The sequence below is a fragment of the Neolamprologus multifasciatus genome, chromosome 14 (assembly GCF_963576455.1).
Source record: "Neolamprologus multifasciatus chromosome 14, fNeoMul1.2, whole genome shotgun sequence".
Taxonomy (NCBI): Eukaryota; Metazoa; Chordata; class Actinopteri; order Cichliformes; family Cichlidae; genus Neolamprologus; species Neolamprologus multifasciatus.
In genome coordinates, this window is record NC_140452.1 from 14,696,739 (window position 1) to 14,714,459 (window position 17,721).

General features: G+C 40.1%; 1 protein-coding gene across 8 annotated transcripts in view; it reads right to left on the reverse strand.

Moving 5' to 3' along the window:
* Nucleotides 1-17,721, reverse strand: part of treh (trehalase (brush-border membrane glycoprotein)) — a 65,616-nt gene that overhangs the window by 44,808 nt on the left and 3,087 nt on the right. For 3 of the 8 annotated variants that reach the window (XR_014877842.1, XM_085184029.1, XM_085184031.1), the window contains exons 9-13: nt 17,384-17,506; nt 17,229-17,278; nt 16,602-16,802; nt 16,294-16,511; nt 15,682-15,793 (exon numbers count right to left, since the gene is read on the reverse strand). Coding sequence is in view for 6 of the 8 variants with exons in the window: in XM_085184029.1 (XP_085040155.1) it covers nt 15,682-15,793; nt 16,294-16,511; nt 16,602-16,802; nt 17,229-17,278; nt 17,384-17,506 (704 nt within the window). In the remaining 2 variants the exon portion in view is untranslated. Of the gene's footprint in view, nt 1-12,938; nt 13,579-13,907; nt 13,962-14,053; nt 14,167-15,681; nt 15,794-16,293; nt 16,512-16,601; nt 16,803-17,228; nt 17,279-17,383; nt 17,507-17,721 lie in introns of those variants that run through there. The other 5 variants (XM_085184027.1, XM_085184026.1, XR_014877841.1 and 2 more) reach the window with 3 other exon arrangements.

Sequence of the window (17,721 nt, forward strand, 5' to 3'; positions counted from 1 at the left end):
CCGTAGGGTCACTGGGAGGCCTGTAGGTTTAATTAAGTGGGATCATGCATGTTTAAGCTTAATCACTAGATAAATACTTTATAGTAGAACAAACCACTTTGCAGGTCAGGGTTCAGATATAATTGTCTTTTTATAATATTTCATTGGTTCTCATTTCCATAGGACTCAAAACCTGCTTTAGCTGTATTATCCATCAAGTCTGTCATACACTCACTAGATAGTCCTTAAATACACTTCACCCCTTATATTCAACTGCTCATTAATGAAAATATCAGCCAATCACATGGCAGCACCCCAAAACAATTAGGCGTGCAGACATGCTCAACACAACCTGCTGAATTTCAAACTGTGCATCCAAACTACTACTACTGGGATCTTTCCACACACTCATTTATCGGTTTAACAGAGGGAATAATATGAATTTAGCAGAGATTCCTGGGTGTTCATACCTTGAGTTTGATGTCAGAGATCTGAGGAGAATAGCCAGATGTTTTGAGTTGATAGGAAGGGAACAGTAACTCAGATAGCCACTCATTACAATCATGGTACGCAGGAGAGCATCTATGAACACTCAACATGTTGAACCTTGTAGCAGATGGGCTACAGTAGCAAACGATCACATGACACCACTCCCGTCAGCTAAAGCCAGGAAGTCGAGGCTGTGATTCGAATGGGCTCACCAAAACTGGACAATAGAAGATGGGAACATGTTGCCTGTTGTGAAGAACAACATGAAAGCCTTGCATGGATCTTGCCTCAGATCAACAGTTCAGTAGCACTTTGGGCATAATTTAGTATCCAAAGCCTACTCAAGTGCTGATGACCACACCACACCCTTTATAACCGCACGATCTGATATCGTCGTGTTGGTGTTGTTCCCAGATCATCATGCTAAATGTTGTTCCAGGATCAACATTGCAAGTGACCAATCAGAATGTTGTGACGTCATACCTTTGCGACTTTGGGAAAAACCGCCGTAAAACAAGAAACTGTACTTAAGCTGCGAGAAACCGCCTCTGTCTGCCGATCAACGGGCCCTGACCCTAACCCTTTAATAAACGGTAAGCAGAATTGATATTGTCCTTGCAGCATTGGAATTTCAAAAAAAAAAGAAAAAAAAAAAAGGGGGGGGGGGAGAGAAACAAACTGAACAAAAAAAAAAAAAAAAAAAAAAAAAAAAACATACCATGGACCTATTTGGATTATGAACAATGAAAATAATGAACAATGATGCAGTAAAGTAACTGTTCTGCTGAAAGAAAACCTGCATTGGGAATCTGCATTGAACACGTTCACAGGTGTTTGCTCACTTTTGGCTACATATCTGTAAGTGTGTTGTTCCTTTACCGCTAAATTACTGTCATCGCCATTAATGGGGAAATAACAGGCGTGATAATGAAACCGCATTAGAATTGTCTAATACATTTTGCTCTAATTGTGATGATTTCCAGTGAATCGAATTTAATTCCTAATTTAGCCAGAAACCTCCTGGATTCCCCTGCAGGATCCCTCATGGGGCTCTCTGGGTCCCACTCAGGGAGCAGCTGCTCTACCTGTGTAGCAACGCTTTCTCTGCACCCCCTCCTCCTCCCTGCTAATCTGTGACACTCACTTATTCATATTCTAACCTGATTAAAAGCTGAGCTTGTTTCACATTTGGGTAGCAGTTAGTCTTGGTATAAACCCCTTTGAGGTTGTGTCCCTCCTCCTCTCTCTTTCTTTCTCTCTTCGGATTCTGTACATTCACACCTGGCTTGAAGGTGAGGTAGCTGAAAAGATAGCCAAATAACGATGTGTGGGAGTGAGAATGTGTCCAGGGCAGCCCTGGCTGCTGTTCCTTCGACTAATGGTGGCCATGTCCAGCCACTGATTAATTAAACATCCCTTGGGGTCATGGAGTCATGGAAGGCGATGTAATTTATCATCTGGCCCATGTGTAATGGAGTGTGGCCTACTGCAGAGTCTCTCATTAAGAGTGATAAACTCAGTAGCTGCATCCAAGGCCTCTTCGCCATTCAGCGAGGCCAGAAAGGAACAATACGGGGACGTGTCTTCTCTAAGAGCTGCCTCTATTTTCTCCTGGAAACCAAACGGGCGCGATTGTAATCGCCTGACTTTCACCTTGAACTGAGCGCTCTGCCCACTTGAGGAGGATTTAGAATATGCTGCAGATGGTTTGGGGAAATGTTTTGCCTTCAGTCTCCATTGTCAGTCAATGTAATAGATCATTAAAGCCCTAAATCCCCATTAGAAACAATCCTACCATGGGAGCAATATCCGTAAATCCCAACTTGTCAGTACCCATGTTCTTTGATGCAATTTGAGTTTGGCTTTCATGATGCGTGGATAGACAGTGTACCGCCCGCAGATTTTGAGTAGCCCAGAGGTGTCATATATATTTAAGAGGGGGGAAATATTTGTGTAAAGCCATTTGTCCTGCAACACAAAACTCCAAGTAATTTGTTAATTATCAGTAGTCTATAGTCTGTGTTGTTCAAAAAAAAAAAAAAAAAAAAAAAAAAAAATCACATTTGCATGTAGTCATTGCTGCTGTTTTTAGCAAACAACTACATATGATGCATTTAAATACGGTGTACAAATAATATATACCCATTTTAGTTATTTATATTAATCACTGTGTATTTTATACTCGGGTGCTTTGGCAGTGCATTTATAGTGCAATGCTACTTTAAACTGTAACAAGGTCACAACAGATGATCGTTTGCATGCATGATGCATGTGAACTATAATGATACAGTAATCATTACACATATACAGACTAATCTTTTCTAATAGTGAAATAAACATTGTTCTACCTACTGTTTACTAATATTTTAGTTTTTAAACTCAGTTTTAGTTGATTTTGGATTCCTGTTCCTGACTGATCCTCTTTGTATCAAAGTTGTGAATCATACGTGGATCCTATGAAGTTGCAGTGTAATAAACCGAAACAGCTAGAAGCAGGAAACAACTTCAGCTCCTGTTAGCATTTTGATAGATCAGGATTAGGAAACATTCATTGTTGTCTCATTTATAAATTCTTACTGACAGGTGTGTGCGTGCCTCTGGAAACTCGCACACCTAAACTTTAGTTTTTGCTCTTCACCGTTCATAGACCAGTGTTGGTGCTGAAACATGGACATGAGGCTCATGTTCGGAATTTGCCCTGTTTGGACTCCAATAAAGTTGTACAACCATGTGACAGATGATGCAGGGATGCACCTGAGCTCAGTTTTGACTGTCATGTCAAAGGCTGACAATTTTTACATACTTGTTTTGTTTTTTACTTTGAATTCATCAAAACTGAAGCACAGACTTCTTGGACCAGTTATTGGCGTGGAGTTTAATTCAATAAATGCTCTAAAAAGTACATTTTAATGACTCAAATTAGCCGAGGTGAAGCCAAGCAGACAGTCAGCAGCTACATATATCAGCACAGCTGTTACATCCCTTAATTTTTCAACACTGGAGATTTCTGCTTCATACACAGCAGACAATATGAACACAAATCCTGAATCCACATGTGTCCCATCTGCACAAATATGCACCAGTTTAATGCCTCCCAAGACCAACCTGCTTCTAATACCAAAAAAAGCTAAACACTGCCAAGAATCAACAAGTTGTAATGCAGTCCTTCCAATATGCATTAAAAAAAACTGTCCTGACTGCCCCTGTCACACTTTTTCTGTAGCTAATACATTTTGCTAATTGGCGTTCAACCTAACAGCTCACCTTGGTGCCCATTTCTAAGGCGCTCACATTATTCTGTTGACAACCTGTATTTAGGTTCTGTCTCAAAAAACGGTCTCTCTCACTGTGGCTCGTCTTCTGCCTAAGCAGCCGCGTGCAGTTCCATAACCACAATCGGTCCGTTTTCCCCGAGACTAAGATTTACAGGCCCCGAGAAGCTGTCTAACTTGATTAGTGACAGCTGATTCTGAAAATCCGTCAGCGGATTAAATTTGCGCGCACTGATCTGATGCTAGTCATAGACACACTTGAACATTTTTCCTTCACTTTTCAAATCCTGGCTCATTTATTGTAACATAATGGAAATTAAACTTGATACTTCAAAAGAGATGAACTGGGACCAATATTGTGAAACTATTACAAGAAACGAGACTTTGAACTCTGTATAATTATGTGATGTGAGGGAAAAGCTCACTCTGGATGGGCGGTTTTCCCAGGTTGGACTTGTGTTCTTTAGTAAAATATGAACTAGTGAGAATATCTATTCCACTGAGAATTTTACTTTGTTAAGCAATTAAGAGATTCACAGTGTCAGCAGTGGTAAACTAATTAATAGGCTTGAGTTTCCACTCCGCCTCTTCATGTCTCCTCAGATCTAACTGGTCTCTAATGAAACTAATTACTTTGTTGTTGTTTTGAAGGGTCAAAAGCCAAAAACCATTTGCGTTTATTGTACATTTGAAAGTGCTGAGTAACACACACACCCTTCCTAACACTGTCTGAATTACGTAGTACAGGCTGCGATCAGTTCTTCCCGTTTTGCTCTCATTGGTAAATTCAGCAACGTGACCCGAGAAGCATGCCACTGCTCACCGCCTGCCATTCTCCCCGGCTTCCCCCGCTGAGCAGCGTAGGCGTGACTCAAACGATCTTCCCCCTGCTAGGCAGAGAACAACCACGAGGCCCCGCAGCTACACTCCTGCTGGAATATCAGAGCATCTGTCCCCCCTGCGGCTTGCCTTTCAAAAAGCATAAGGCCATCTTCTCCCAGCACCAGCATTTTTCAAAGGCAGAGCCAACGCTCGGGGAATATATTATCATTGCATCCTAAGCCCATCTGGTAGAACAACACCTGGGACAACGTTTGCACCGATTCCCGAGCCCACACCCACCGAGAAATGCTTGCCTCAAACACTAACACAGAATCTTTGCCATCGCATTCTATTAATTATTAAAAGTCATTTTTGCTCACCTCCTTTCTACTGACTTTTTAAATTGACAAGATGACATCTGATAAGAAAATAGCTTCTTTTTTTCTAAATCTGCATATCAGATATTAAAGTAGATGAAATGAACCAAGGGCTATTTCCTTGTGGACAAGACAAAAAGAAAAAAAATCACCAAGATGCAGCAGTGAATGGCACGCTGGGGTATAATATATCATAAGACCCAGCAAATTTTCCATTTAGAATAGATGACAGTCAAACACAATAAAAGCTGTGAAGCTCCAATATTTCCTTAAAATGAAATCCTCTTTTCTTTCCCTCCTGAAGGCTGTTCTGGAAGGATTTGCTGATTACATGGTTCACACGGCTTTGACAAAAGAGGAAATTGGTTTCTTTTTATTATTCCTTTCCAATGGGACGTAACAGGTCTCCAGTGGACAAATATGGTCTTGACCTGACCTTCGTGAATATTCAGATGGTGCGCATTCCTAATAAGGGGATAGGAAAGGGAGAGAGTGGCAGAAAGAGCCTCCTTTGTTTTGTTTATGCAGAGAGAATGAATTGGCTTCATCATCAAATACAGAATTTGCCAATGTGTGCATGTTAATCACAGGATGACACATATCTGTAGTCAGGATGACTACAGATATCTAGTTTGTTCATAAACAGGTACAATAGAAAGAGAGAAGCAACTGCATATTGATTAACACGACTGGAACGGGTATTACAATGTGCAGCCTAAGACAAAAAATAAGGGATGTGTACACAGGTATGCTGTATGCTCATATGTGTTGGAATCATAAATCAGATGGTAGCAATCCAGACTAAATCAGAAGGACCACTTTTGATTAGCATGTTTAGACATAAAGATCTGTGCAAATAATTGGTCCTGTTTGCTCTCGCCGTTCCTGCTATTTACTCTCAACCAATGAGATTTTGTCAAACCTGCTGTCAACCAGCTCCGATTTTTCTCTGACAGATCTAAGCTGCAGTTCTGTGACTCGCATCCACCACCTCCTGTGCTCATAATGATCCAAAGTGGAATTGAGCTCCAGGAGCTGCTCAGCATGCCTCTCAGGAGGTTTTGCTCTGGGTCCATCCGACCCTCGTGAAAAGAACACCACCATTACGAGGATCATCTTAGGTCACCAAAGGGTCATTTCAGTTATCCCACACTCGCACATGAGTTTTAATTTAATAGGAAATTCTTCACACACGATTGTGTTTTTAGTATTTTGCTGCATGTTTTAAAATTAATATTCCTTCAGTGCATGTGACTGCAAACTTAAAGCTTTCTTAATAATCCGTATTCAACTTTGGCACAAGCTTCATACTTTCAAAATGGTTCCATTTGACTTCCAAAAAAAAACAAAAAACAGTAACCTAAAACTGACATTTGCATATTTGACTTATCAGCGACAAAATACTTGCTGCTGCACAGGAAGGCATGCTGAGTTTCTGAATTTGTTCTGACACTTATTTTTTTCTTCCTTTTCCACTCTTCCTGCTGTTGTTATCCACTGTTGTCTCATTAAAGGCTCACTTTTTCAGTTCAACAGACTATAAAAACGTTCGTTCTTGGTTCCGTAGTGTGTTGATGGTGCATCTTACCCTACTCCAGCTTTTGGGAAATTTTCAGTTTTTTTTCTATGTGATGAAAGTGACAAGGAGGCTCCTTCCTACAACATAAATTCAATGGAAGGCCAATTAATGGTATACTATTGTTATTATCAATGAGGAAGTTCCAGATTAGAGAACTTCCAAGTGAAAAAGTCAGTCATCAATTAGGTGAATAGTAACGGCCATGTTTGGGAGAACCTGGCAGAACCTCTGATCCCATTATCTGAATTTCACAATCTCCAAGAAACTGTTGTTATTCAACGTAGAAATAATGTGTGTGTCATGTATCGGTAAATAAAAATAATCACTTAGTTGTGAGTCAGGACCTGTAGAAACTAGATTTGAACATACGCTGTGTCAGAATGTGAAGATTACTATTATTCATGGTGTAAATTGACGTGTTTAATCAACATTGACAGCATGATTTCAGATGAATCAATTTCAACTGAATGTTATTTTCAGGTTGTAGCTTCAAAGTGTAAACATCAATCAGTCAGTCAAAACTGTCTCTCTTCAAAGTTCAGCTGCAAAATGAAGTATTTTCTGTTCTATCAACTTTATTTACTGAATCTAAACATCTCAGTTCAAATGTTTTAAAAGGCTCCAGACTATCACTGCAGACCGCTAAAATGGAACAATAATGCATTAATTAAGTATAATCTATCCCTGACTATCATCAAGCCCTAAATCTTATGTCTGCTGCTGTATGTTTAATGCTTATTTATTTGAGAGTATAGTCAAATGGTCAGGGGCAGAGTGCACACTCAGACTCCTGCTGTGACCTGTAGGTCACGTGCTCAACCAGTTGAGCTACAGCAGCGTCTCACAGATGCTTATGCTTTTAAAAGAAATGCATTAATGTCATTCCCTAAAAGAAACAGTGAGTCCTTTTGTTTTCCTATTTAAGAGCATCAATTCCACATAAAGAACTTGACACAAAATGGTCAAAGAAATTGCCTGGAGCACTGAGCACTTATATCGTTTAATAATAAACCTCTTCATTTGGTAACTTTATGAAGTGTGCATTAGTGTTCAAATGATTTTCCAGGATGTGCAAGTCTTATAAAGGTGCATCTTACTTTAATTAAGCCATTTTGGTGGTAATTCGTTATAAGCTGTACAGTGGTTTCACTTCTATTAGCAAGGGCTTTGATAATAACTCAACTGCATGTGATAATTAATAACAGGCAATTGAAGAAAAACTACTGCTTAAACCCTGATGATAATGTCTAACTGGTAGCTCAGGTGCAGTGGGCTTTGCAAATTGTTTTGATATTTTTTAAGGAGGACCAGTTCACCTCAATAATCATAACATGCTTTGTGCTTAAAATATACATGTAGTATTCTAATTTTGCTACACAGATGCATTTGGAAGTGTCATGTTTGTAGTTTATTTACTGGCAGCAGAGTGTCTACTGTGAATTTATGCATGCTTGTAAGCGCTATATACCAGATATACGTTCAGTAATACTCCAGTGAGCATATGTATGCTGAAGGAACACTTGGTGCTAAGAAAAAAATAAGGGAATCTGAAGTAACACAGTAGGTGCCAGAAGCTCAGTTTTTCCCCCACTTCCACTGAGATGAGATCATGAATTGTGAGCATTCTCTGATTACTGAAACTCATACTTGTATATGCTTTAAAAGAAGCACAATCACTTATCATTTTTCATTGCTGATTGACATATAATTTAGAATCAAATCGGCTTTAATAATACTTATCCAGACTGTGCTCGGTCTAAATTTCAATGTATAAAATCAATCAAAAACGGGAAAGTAGAGTTGCGTGAAGCTTTATTGCTGGTTTAATACGTCTTTTTAAATACACGTGTGAAATGTCTTTTTGCTCTTATTACTTGGGCATTTATCTCTGGGAGACAGACAGAGTGAATATTGACTGCGTGTGGAATAATAGCTTGCAAAGCACAAAATCTGGGCTATTCAAATATGTCTCCCCTGCAGTTGCAGACTCATGGGCTTCACTAAATCCTCCTCCCAATAATTTAATTTCCTTCCTTCTCTTCCTCCACTGCCCATGTGTCCGCACTACTTCGACCCTTCCTCGTCTGTGGAGTTTGAACCCTGGCATCCCCCTCCCCCTCAGGATGTTACACCGTATGCCACTCTATACCTTCTACCTTTAGTGCTGTGCTTCTCTGCAATGAAATTAATATTTCACCGGCGTTTCCTCGGCCATTTTTCTTGCTGACGAATTGGAGGTAGAAAGAAAGTTTCCAACTGGCCACAGCACAATAAATATTTAACTATTTCCCTTGGAAGTCTTCCAATTGGGAGCTCCTTATGTACACTGTCAAGCACGTGCTTTGCTGCCATTTCTCCTTTTCCCTGTCTTACTTTCATTCCTCATCTATCCATCTATCCCTCCTATCTCATCTGCTGCACCATCTGTGCAGCTGTAATAAGCAGAGCTCCTCATGTGCTCTCTTTCACTCCCTTGATTTCCATTCCCTCCTGATTCTGGCTCACCCCCCTCTCCAGGCATGGCTCCCCTGCTTGGCTGTTTGACTGACTTGTTTGCATCCCGCGATGGTACTACCATGCAGTCAAACCCACTGTGTACAAAAAAAAAAAAGACTCAGCTTGTGTTGTCACACAGTACCTTCTGCAGTCATGCAGCCCCAGTTAGCACAACACTGCTTTCATCTCCGGGTGAAAGTATTCTGAAAGCAGACATGCGATGACCTTACACCCTTACCACGTACAAAATGCACGATCACTCTCAACTCCATCAAAACAAAAGCGTCTCCTTCTCAGAGTGAAGAGCATGCAGTCCAAATCGAACAATTCAAGTCCTCAACAACAGCAGACTATTGATCTGAGCCAGTAATCATACTGACACCTCACTCAGCTGGATGATGGAAAAAGATTCTATATGCTTATGGAGTGTGGGATTAGATTTTTTTCCCTACTATAAGTTCCGGGTAAAAATGGTCAGTTAGGAGGTAAGGACTCTGTGCCACTCTACAAATACTGAGAGGCTTTTGTGGGGTCCATATTGATTGTATGGCTACCAGAATCAAAGGGCATAGCTGAGTAAACAAGGCATCCACTACAGCAAAGAGCTCTACTACCTCACAGTGGCACATTGGGACAAAGGTCCTAAGTGTTTTGGATAGGAGAGAAGGAGGGAGCGAAGGGGTATCCAATGGAAAAGAAATGCATTTATCCTTCTGGGATGTCTGGAAAGTAACTGGAAAAAAGAAGCAGTTAAAGCACAAACACAAGCTGTGAGTCCTTCCACGAATTTATCAAAAATCTGTTTGTGTACAGTTCTATTTTATAACCAAATATTCCAAATTCATAAGATTTTTTACTGACTTTTCTTTAAATTCAAGCAGGATTTTCTTACCCATTTTAAATATGCAAAACTCAGTTACATGCTTCTGTACGCCCATCTCTTTAGCTACATCTGGATCAACATGCAGTGACAGATGTGGAGCTGTTTGCTTGTGTTGCCAGCTTTGCTGATTGAATCCATTCTAACCACACCCACACAACACTGGAGACATCACTGAATATTTTTTTATACCAATAAGTTATTTGTGCATATTTAGTTTAGATATTTGGATATTAATTCGACACTTTAAAATAAAGTTTTTAAACAGCCAATAAAATGTTGGCCAGTTGGCTGTAGTTCTAGAAGTGGCCGTAAACATAACCTGTTGTAAGTAAAGCAGAATATATCTGCAGCTGCACTAACAACAAATGTGTGTGAGAGCCAACAAGAAGCCTTTTATTAAAATTTATGGAATTCACAAGGAAGGTCAAATTATTTTGAGCTCTCACTTGTTGAAAAATTCCTCACTAGATTCAACGCTGCAGATGAGCCAAGACGTTAAAGTCTCCCACTAGAAGCTCTTCGACTGTTAGACTGAATTTTAAAATCTCATGCAGGAGAAATTCTATAGAAACGATTCTTCAAGAGTTATTGATTATAAAAAGTCAGATAGCCGGACAGTACCGAATCAATATTACTAAGCTGTCCCTTTCTTTATCTGTATAATGCCTCCAAGTTAGCCAATCTTTCAGTTTAGAGGTCAAGGAGTTGCTTTCCTCTATAAACAGTTTAGCTACTAAGCTGGAGACAACATTTCTTGTGGAGGCCGCAGTCATAATTAAGGTAATATTACATAGAAAGACAGGCGTGATCCCTCAAATTAGTGATTGATTAGAGCATGTTGAATAGGAGTCGGTGGTGGCCAAGGAACCACGTCTGGCTCTTTGATTCACCATCAGAGGACAGACAGCCTCCCTCCCAGCACATCTCCACTGTGGGTCTTCACAGATTGCAGGGATGTAAGTAGGTAGGGGTGGGGATTATCCTGGCAGAGCAAAGCAGGGTTCTGCAGCGCAGAGTGGCACCATGAGGACTCGGTGGATAACGTGCAGTCTGTGATGTGTGCTGTAGAGGCTAGTGAAAGCTGAGCCAGGAGGCAGCGCTGAAGCACGGGCTTCCATTCAAAGCCACGCAGACACATCTACCTCTATTGTCTGCCATGCCTACCTATTTTATCCCCCCACCTTCGCTGCCATTTGATAAGATTTCACACATTTTTGCATATCACCCTGCATCTTATTCTCATTATGGAAATCGGGGGCTGCTTCTGTGCCACTAGTACTATTAACATATCCAAGGCCAGAGGTGCATACCGTAGAGAAGATTAATGGGATTACATGCGGAATTTAAAATAAAATAAAATAAAAAAAATCCCCAAATCCATCACATGGCTTTAAGTGCAACTTTTCTGCATCAGGTAAAAACCTCACAAAAATGTATCAGATTGATAAAAAAAAATAAAATAAATAATAATAATAATAAATGTGAACTTTAAGCAAAGTTAGTATGCTGCTTTTGTACACAAGGGTTGTTACTGGATGACTGCTGACAAGAAGACACTGACCTTTGCTTCCACAACAACATGTAATCTAGTTGTCACCGGTACTTTACAATTCATGCACCACCCAATGAGTGGGCTTCTTAAAATAATGTCCTCAGGTACTTGTAATTAAATGCACATGCTTGTGTGCACACAAACGCACCGCCTTGTCACCTCATTGCCGCTTAACTGCCGGACGACTTCTTTCACACTTTAGAGCTCGATCTCATTAACTGAGCACAACCCTTTTCTGCTAAAACAGCATAATAATGTGGGAGTTATCAAATAGAGCAGGTTCTACTTGAGTTACTGCTGTCAGCAAGGGCTGAAAACACAATGACTGCCGCCTGCTGCTTAAACATCTCTAAACACAGCACACATGGCTGCCACTGTATGAGTTATATATATATATATATATGTAAAAAAAATAAAATAAAAAAAAGAAGCTGCCAGCTATATGCCTTGTAGATTGAGACCCACAATAGGACATTACTACAGTGTGATCTTTGGGGTTGCACGGACTACTGCACCTATTGGCCTTTTGCCTATTTAAATTGCAGTCAATCTGTTGTGTTCACTCATGCTAAAGAGAGGGATGCAGTGAAATCCCTGCTTAGGGCTCACATCTTCACACCAAAGGAGGATGCAATTTCTTCTTTAAAAAGGCAAATTACTCATTACTTTTTTGACAACCATTTGAATATCTATATAGACTTAATTTCATGCTTGATCAGGATGTCACCATAGATGTAGGCATAAATGGCAAAAACAGAAAGAGTTCCTTTGTACAATCAGACCTAGGAAAAAAGTGTTGATTTGTCTTTGTTTCTTCTTCAATTATTGACAGTTTTTGTTTGAAGTTATATTCAGCAGAGTACAATGCCTCTGCAGATTTTTTTTATTGTCTAAACGAGGCCACATTTAAAGCCTCATAACCCATGATGACTAAATGATTTTAATGTAAAATATTTAACAGTACTGTGGTTCTTCTGGCAAAATACAGCAAAACAGTTCAGAAAACAAAGGAAAGTTGCATTCTTTTAGATTGTCATATTAAAGAAACAATTAACCGACCATTGGGTTTTTTCCCCACTGCAAGAGACATTTAATTAGTTCTCTAAATAGTAGCTCGCATTGTTAGCGATGCATTCTCGTGTTCCCATGGTGGATTTAAATAGCCTTTTAAATGCACCAGGGATGCACTGAATACAATGCATGTATGTAATTCCACTGCTTTCTGTTTTGTTGTCTTGCTTTGTTGGCATATTCACTTTTACTGTGCATATTCAAAAAGGAGCAAAGGTCATTCTAACATTCAGTTATTTTTCTAATGCACAGCTGGTAGATGTATTCCCCCACACTTTAATAATACATCTATTAAAACAACAACAACAAAAAAATAACAACAATTAGCTCCCCAACCATGCATTTATAATTTCATATATTAAAACTGTCATCTAACATTTATCGGGTTGCCTTGTAAAAAAAAAAATGAATTAAAGCATTGTGATGGTTTAAAAATATTTAGTGCAAGCAGACCGCATTTTATTTCTCACATGGACTCATTTCCATTCCAACTTCAGTTTACATGCAAATAAAGGGGCTCTGTGGGAGTTGAGCTACAGTACAGCAATAAACTCTATAACTGAATTAGGTGAAAAAGCCGTTTGTAATGTCAGTTCAATATCTAGGACAAGTTAATGTTGTAATCTAAGCAGCAGCGAGCAACAGCCTGCATCGCTGGAGAGAGGCCAGAAATGCCAAAATGTTCTGCGGCTTCTGATAACACCATGCATCACTTAGCTCAGAGGTTAAATACTAAAATATTCAGCAATGTAATCCTTAGTTACAATACATCATAGCTGGTTCCTTGCAAGTTATCTGGATTGTAAAATGTCTAGAAGGCGTGCAGTATGCGCTTAAGTCTCATTGTCAATTTGCGTTTAAAGTCTGTCAGTAGCAGGGGTGAAACCAGGAATAATAAAAATCCAACAGACACCTCTGACTCACTGAAGCATGACCCTAGCTAAGATGACCAGGGGCAGCAGGAGGCCAGAATAGACACGTCTCCCTCCTGAGGTGAGAGTCGCCCCATATTGGTCTAGGAGCTGCAGTGCCACGCCATTGGTCCAACCAAACCCCAGCTGCAGAACAGGGCAACACAGCACAGCATAAGGGGTATTTATATGTTCACTAAACCAGCAAACTACAACAGAATAAATACAGGCAATGCAACCATTGGTTTTCTTAGTATTCCCATCTCATAAACTAAAGTAAAACTGGATGACAACGATTTTCTATCAAAACAATGTTACAAAGAAGAGGAGGAATGAGAGTGTGTGCATGAGCATGTAAATGTGTTCAAGTTAAACAGGAGAGAAGAGGAATTTTCAGGGCTTTGCATGGAATTAGAAAGACTTGCGTGACTATAAGCACATTAGTTTTACACTGTCAACACATGAAAGGGAAATACCTGAACTTCATATTCTCCTCCACCACCAGGTTTTCCATCTCCGTTCACATCGTACTGTCAGGAGGAAGAAAATTGCACATTCTGAGCCAGCTGTGTTATCACACTGCAACATGAGCTCCAAAGTGCTGAAGCCTTCAAAAACTCACCTTTTCAAACATGGCTTCATACTTAATGTATGCCAGCCAGTTTGTCTTGATCCAGCGCTGGGCCAAATCGAATGCGAGTTTTTTAGCATCCTCTGAAGGTAGCTTGGAAAAACCTGGGTTTTTAAAACATTTAAAAACTGTTTAAGCTGCTCAAAGCAGAAATCTGTTAAATGTTTGTTATGTTTCATCTTTTTGTTGCCAGCTAATGTGGAATTAAACAATAGCAACATTTACATGCACACTAATATTCTGGAGGTAAACAGCATATTCAGATTAGATACTATGAATCAGGCCTCACTTCTAAATGAGCCTTTTTCTGATTAAGCCACATGGGATGTGTTGACTTTAGTACCATCTTTTGGACATTGTTTGCATCTCAGGTGGAATTTTTACTAGAATTAGCAGGGAAAAGTAAAATACAGTGTCACTTTTATACCATTATTCCCCTTGATGATTGGTTATACATGGCTTTGTTTTTGTTTAATTAATGCACTGAGGTAATTCAACAGTAATGCCAACAATTAAAGGGAGTAGACAAACCAAGGAAAGGTTTATGACCCAGTAGTGCAGCTGTCTTTACCGGTCCCATCAGACGCCTGATTTCAATGCTGCCGAGCAAGCATTTCAGGTGATGAAGACGTATGTATACACATATAAATACATATATGAATGACAGAGACCCAAAGAACGGACATTTTGCACACCGTGTCTGATGTGCATAAAAACACTCAATTATAACCAAACGTTTATTGCACTGAATTTAGTCAACGGGCTACAAGCAGCCATTATTATTTCTATTACCAACACCGTTTGATCTCAAGGAGGCTAGATCACTAAAGCCACTGCATAATAAGTCATAAAAAAAAAATAAAACACCTCAATTTTTTCTCCTCGTCTAGAAAATACTAGTACATTATGAAACTGGTCTTAAGAAAAATAGGTGTAATTTTAACAACAGATCTCAGTTTTTCCATATTCAGTCTTCACAAAGAAACACCGCTATCATAAATCAGACACGGGCCAGGACGGCTCGGCTTATCAGTTCAGCCATCTCGCTTCAGTGTGGTATGGAAGGTTATTGGTTATGGCTTTGAGCAAGAAGACGGTAAAACTAAGGATGACTCAGACCTCTAGCTTGGATGATTTTAACAGCACAGACACCTCTAATGACATGAATCATTTTTAACCACTTTTAGCACAATGTGTCTTCCTCCCCCCCCCCCCCCCCCCAAAAATAACAAAACAAAACAAACAAAAAAAAAAAACCAAGCCACTCTATACTGCAGTTTGCACACTTTCCAAGGTCATCCTCCAGGTCTAATTGGACCATTTGGATGGTGCACCTTTGTCATGTGTTCAACTGTTTACTGAAAATTGCCTAAATCAGCTGAGGACACTTATAATCCAAAGCTACAGATGAGCCGCTGAGCAGACCTGTTGTTTTATTGGTTACAGATAATCAATAGTCCTAGAAACTGTATTGTAGAAATCCACTGTGCAGAGCTCAGCCTATGTTTAGAATTTGCTGTTCATTTTAAGAAAGAATTACCCACTGACAATAGAACAGGATGTTCTGTTGAGTGCTGAATCATCACTGTGGGTTGGCAGGTGAAGTCCATGGTACCTACCATCGATAAGCATGTGCTGCAGAGGTGGCCACGCATTAGGATAGTCCCACTGCTGCCCAGACTCTTTCAGTGATGTTGGAACTCCATTGGGAAACCGGAGAGCTCCACTCCCCTGTACAGACATTACAAAGCAAGAGTGGACATAGATGAAAGCTCTGTAGTGCGTTTGTGCCATCTGCTGGTGTGGCTGAGCATGATTTATAAAAGCACGTTACATCCTGCTGGAAGCTGGCTTCTGAAAAGAGTTCATGGCTAAAAATCTAAATGTCTCTGCTCCCTCAGCGACTGTCAAGAAGCTCATGAGCCAAGTATTTAAATGCTCAGTTTGCCATCAGAGGAGGGGACTAGTCATGTTGGACATCTGGTTGACATTTTTACAAATGTAATGGGATAAATATATTTTAAAGGGGTCTTTCACACAAATGGCATGATGGGGTCATCTCTTTCTGGTTTTATATGTCAGTTCTTTGATAACAGCAGCAACAAATTTATCCAAGGGCTAATAGTTTCAGTTTCTTGAGGACACTAATTTGAGGTAAATGTGTATCTTTTCTAGTTTTGATGAACAAAACAGGCAAAATTATCTATTCTTCCAGGAGAATATCAACCAACCTTCAGATACTGTACTGCCTTCTCTCCCATCTCAGGCTGAGAATAGCACTGTGCCCAAATTGGTCCCAGGTTGGAGGGATAAAACTCAAAGTTTTTGGAGCGTGTCATCAGGTTGTAGTCAAACCAGGCTCCCCTCTCAGCATCCCAAAGCACAGACTCTATCGCCTCCAGCCTCCTCGCTGCAGCCTGGTCGTATACTGCAGCTGAGTCACTATCACCTGTCAGGAAGTAACACATCACCGTTATGTAACACCAGTTAGGAATTAAAAGCCACGCACAAGTTAGTTTCAAGGTTAAAAAAGGCTCACCGAACAGCCGATGAAACGACGCAAGAGTTTTCTCATTGCGGCACAGCAAAGCGTTGAGGTCAGCGGGCAGGATCTGACTGGTGCGCGTGTCTCTCAGGGTGCCACCGTTGTCGCCGCTATCAGCTATATACCAGCGGGAAGTAAAGTCCCAACCAGACTCTGCACCCGTTTTCAGATCTATCCACAGCTGCTCTTTCTTGCCTGAGGGAAAGAAAAAGAAAACACTAGTAGAGCTACAACAAATCAGCATCTAAACTGTGGTACTTATTCGTTAAATATGCAGCCTCATGTTGAGCCATGTTTGTTTTCTAGCACTTTTGTCAGAAGCTTTGGCAATTAAAAAAAAAAAACTTGTCAAAGGAGGAGAAAGTAACTTAGTCTTAAATATATAGCTAGACTATTTTCCCTTCAAACAGGTTCTCTTTTAAGTGTGGTAAAGTTGTTCAGTGAATGAATGGGTTTTAACATTAAATATTCATTACTCAGGTACTTTCAGTGCAAATTTGTTTTGCACAGATGATCCTCGAGTCTCTGGGAATATAATATTATCCCTTTTCCCACTTTCTCAACTGGAATAAAATGACCATCAGAGTGCAATACATCCCATAAACACTAATAGGCCATTACCATCAGTGAGTCCCTCAGCTAATTCCAGATCGTCCAGATAAGATTCAGGCCTAGAAAGACAGACATGGTTGTTGTAGGTGAGGACATGGTTGTATAGTCCCACAACCTAAATATCCATTTGTTATTTACACCAAGTAAACTTCTTTTAAACATACCTGGGCAAGCCCGCCTCTACATAATACCGGTTCAGTACATGCTGCTTCCCATTTAATTCTAGATCCACAGAACGGTTCTCCATCCAGAACTGGTACTCCACCTCCAGAACTGGTAAAGCCGCTCTAAACCGATTGTAAAGACAGCAGGAGGTGCTTTTTGATTCACAGTACTTTCCACATTGCTTAATATCCTTAAACACAAAACTTAAAGTGTCACATTCTAATTAAGTATGGTAGGAACAACAAAACACCAGAGGCACAGAGAGGCACGGGCACGGAGGTGCTGATGTTTAATATGCTGAAAGAGGCAGAAGGCAGCTAAAGAATGATAATGTGTC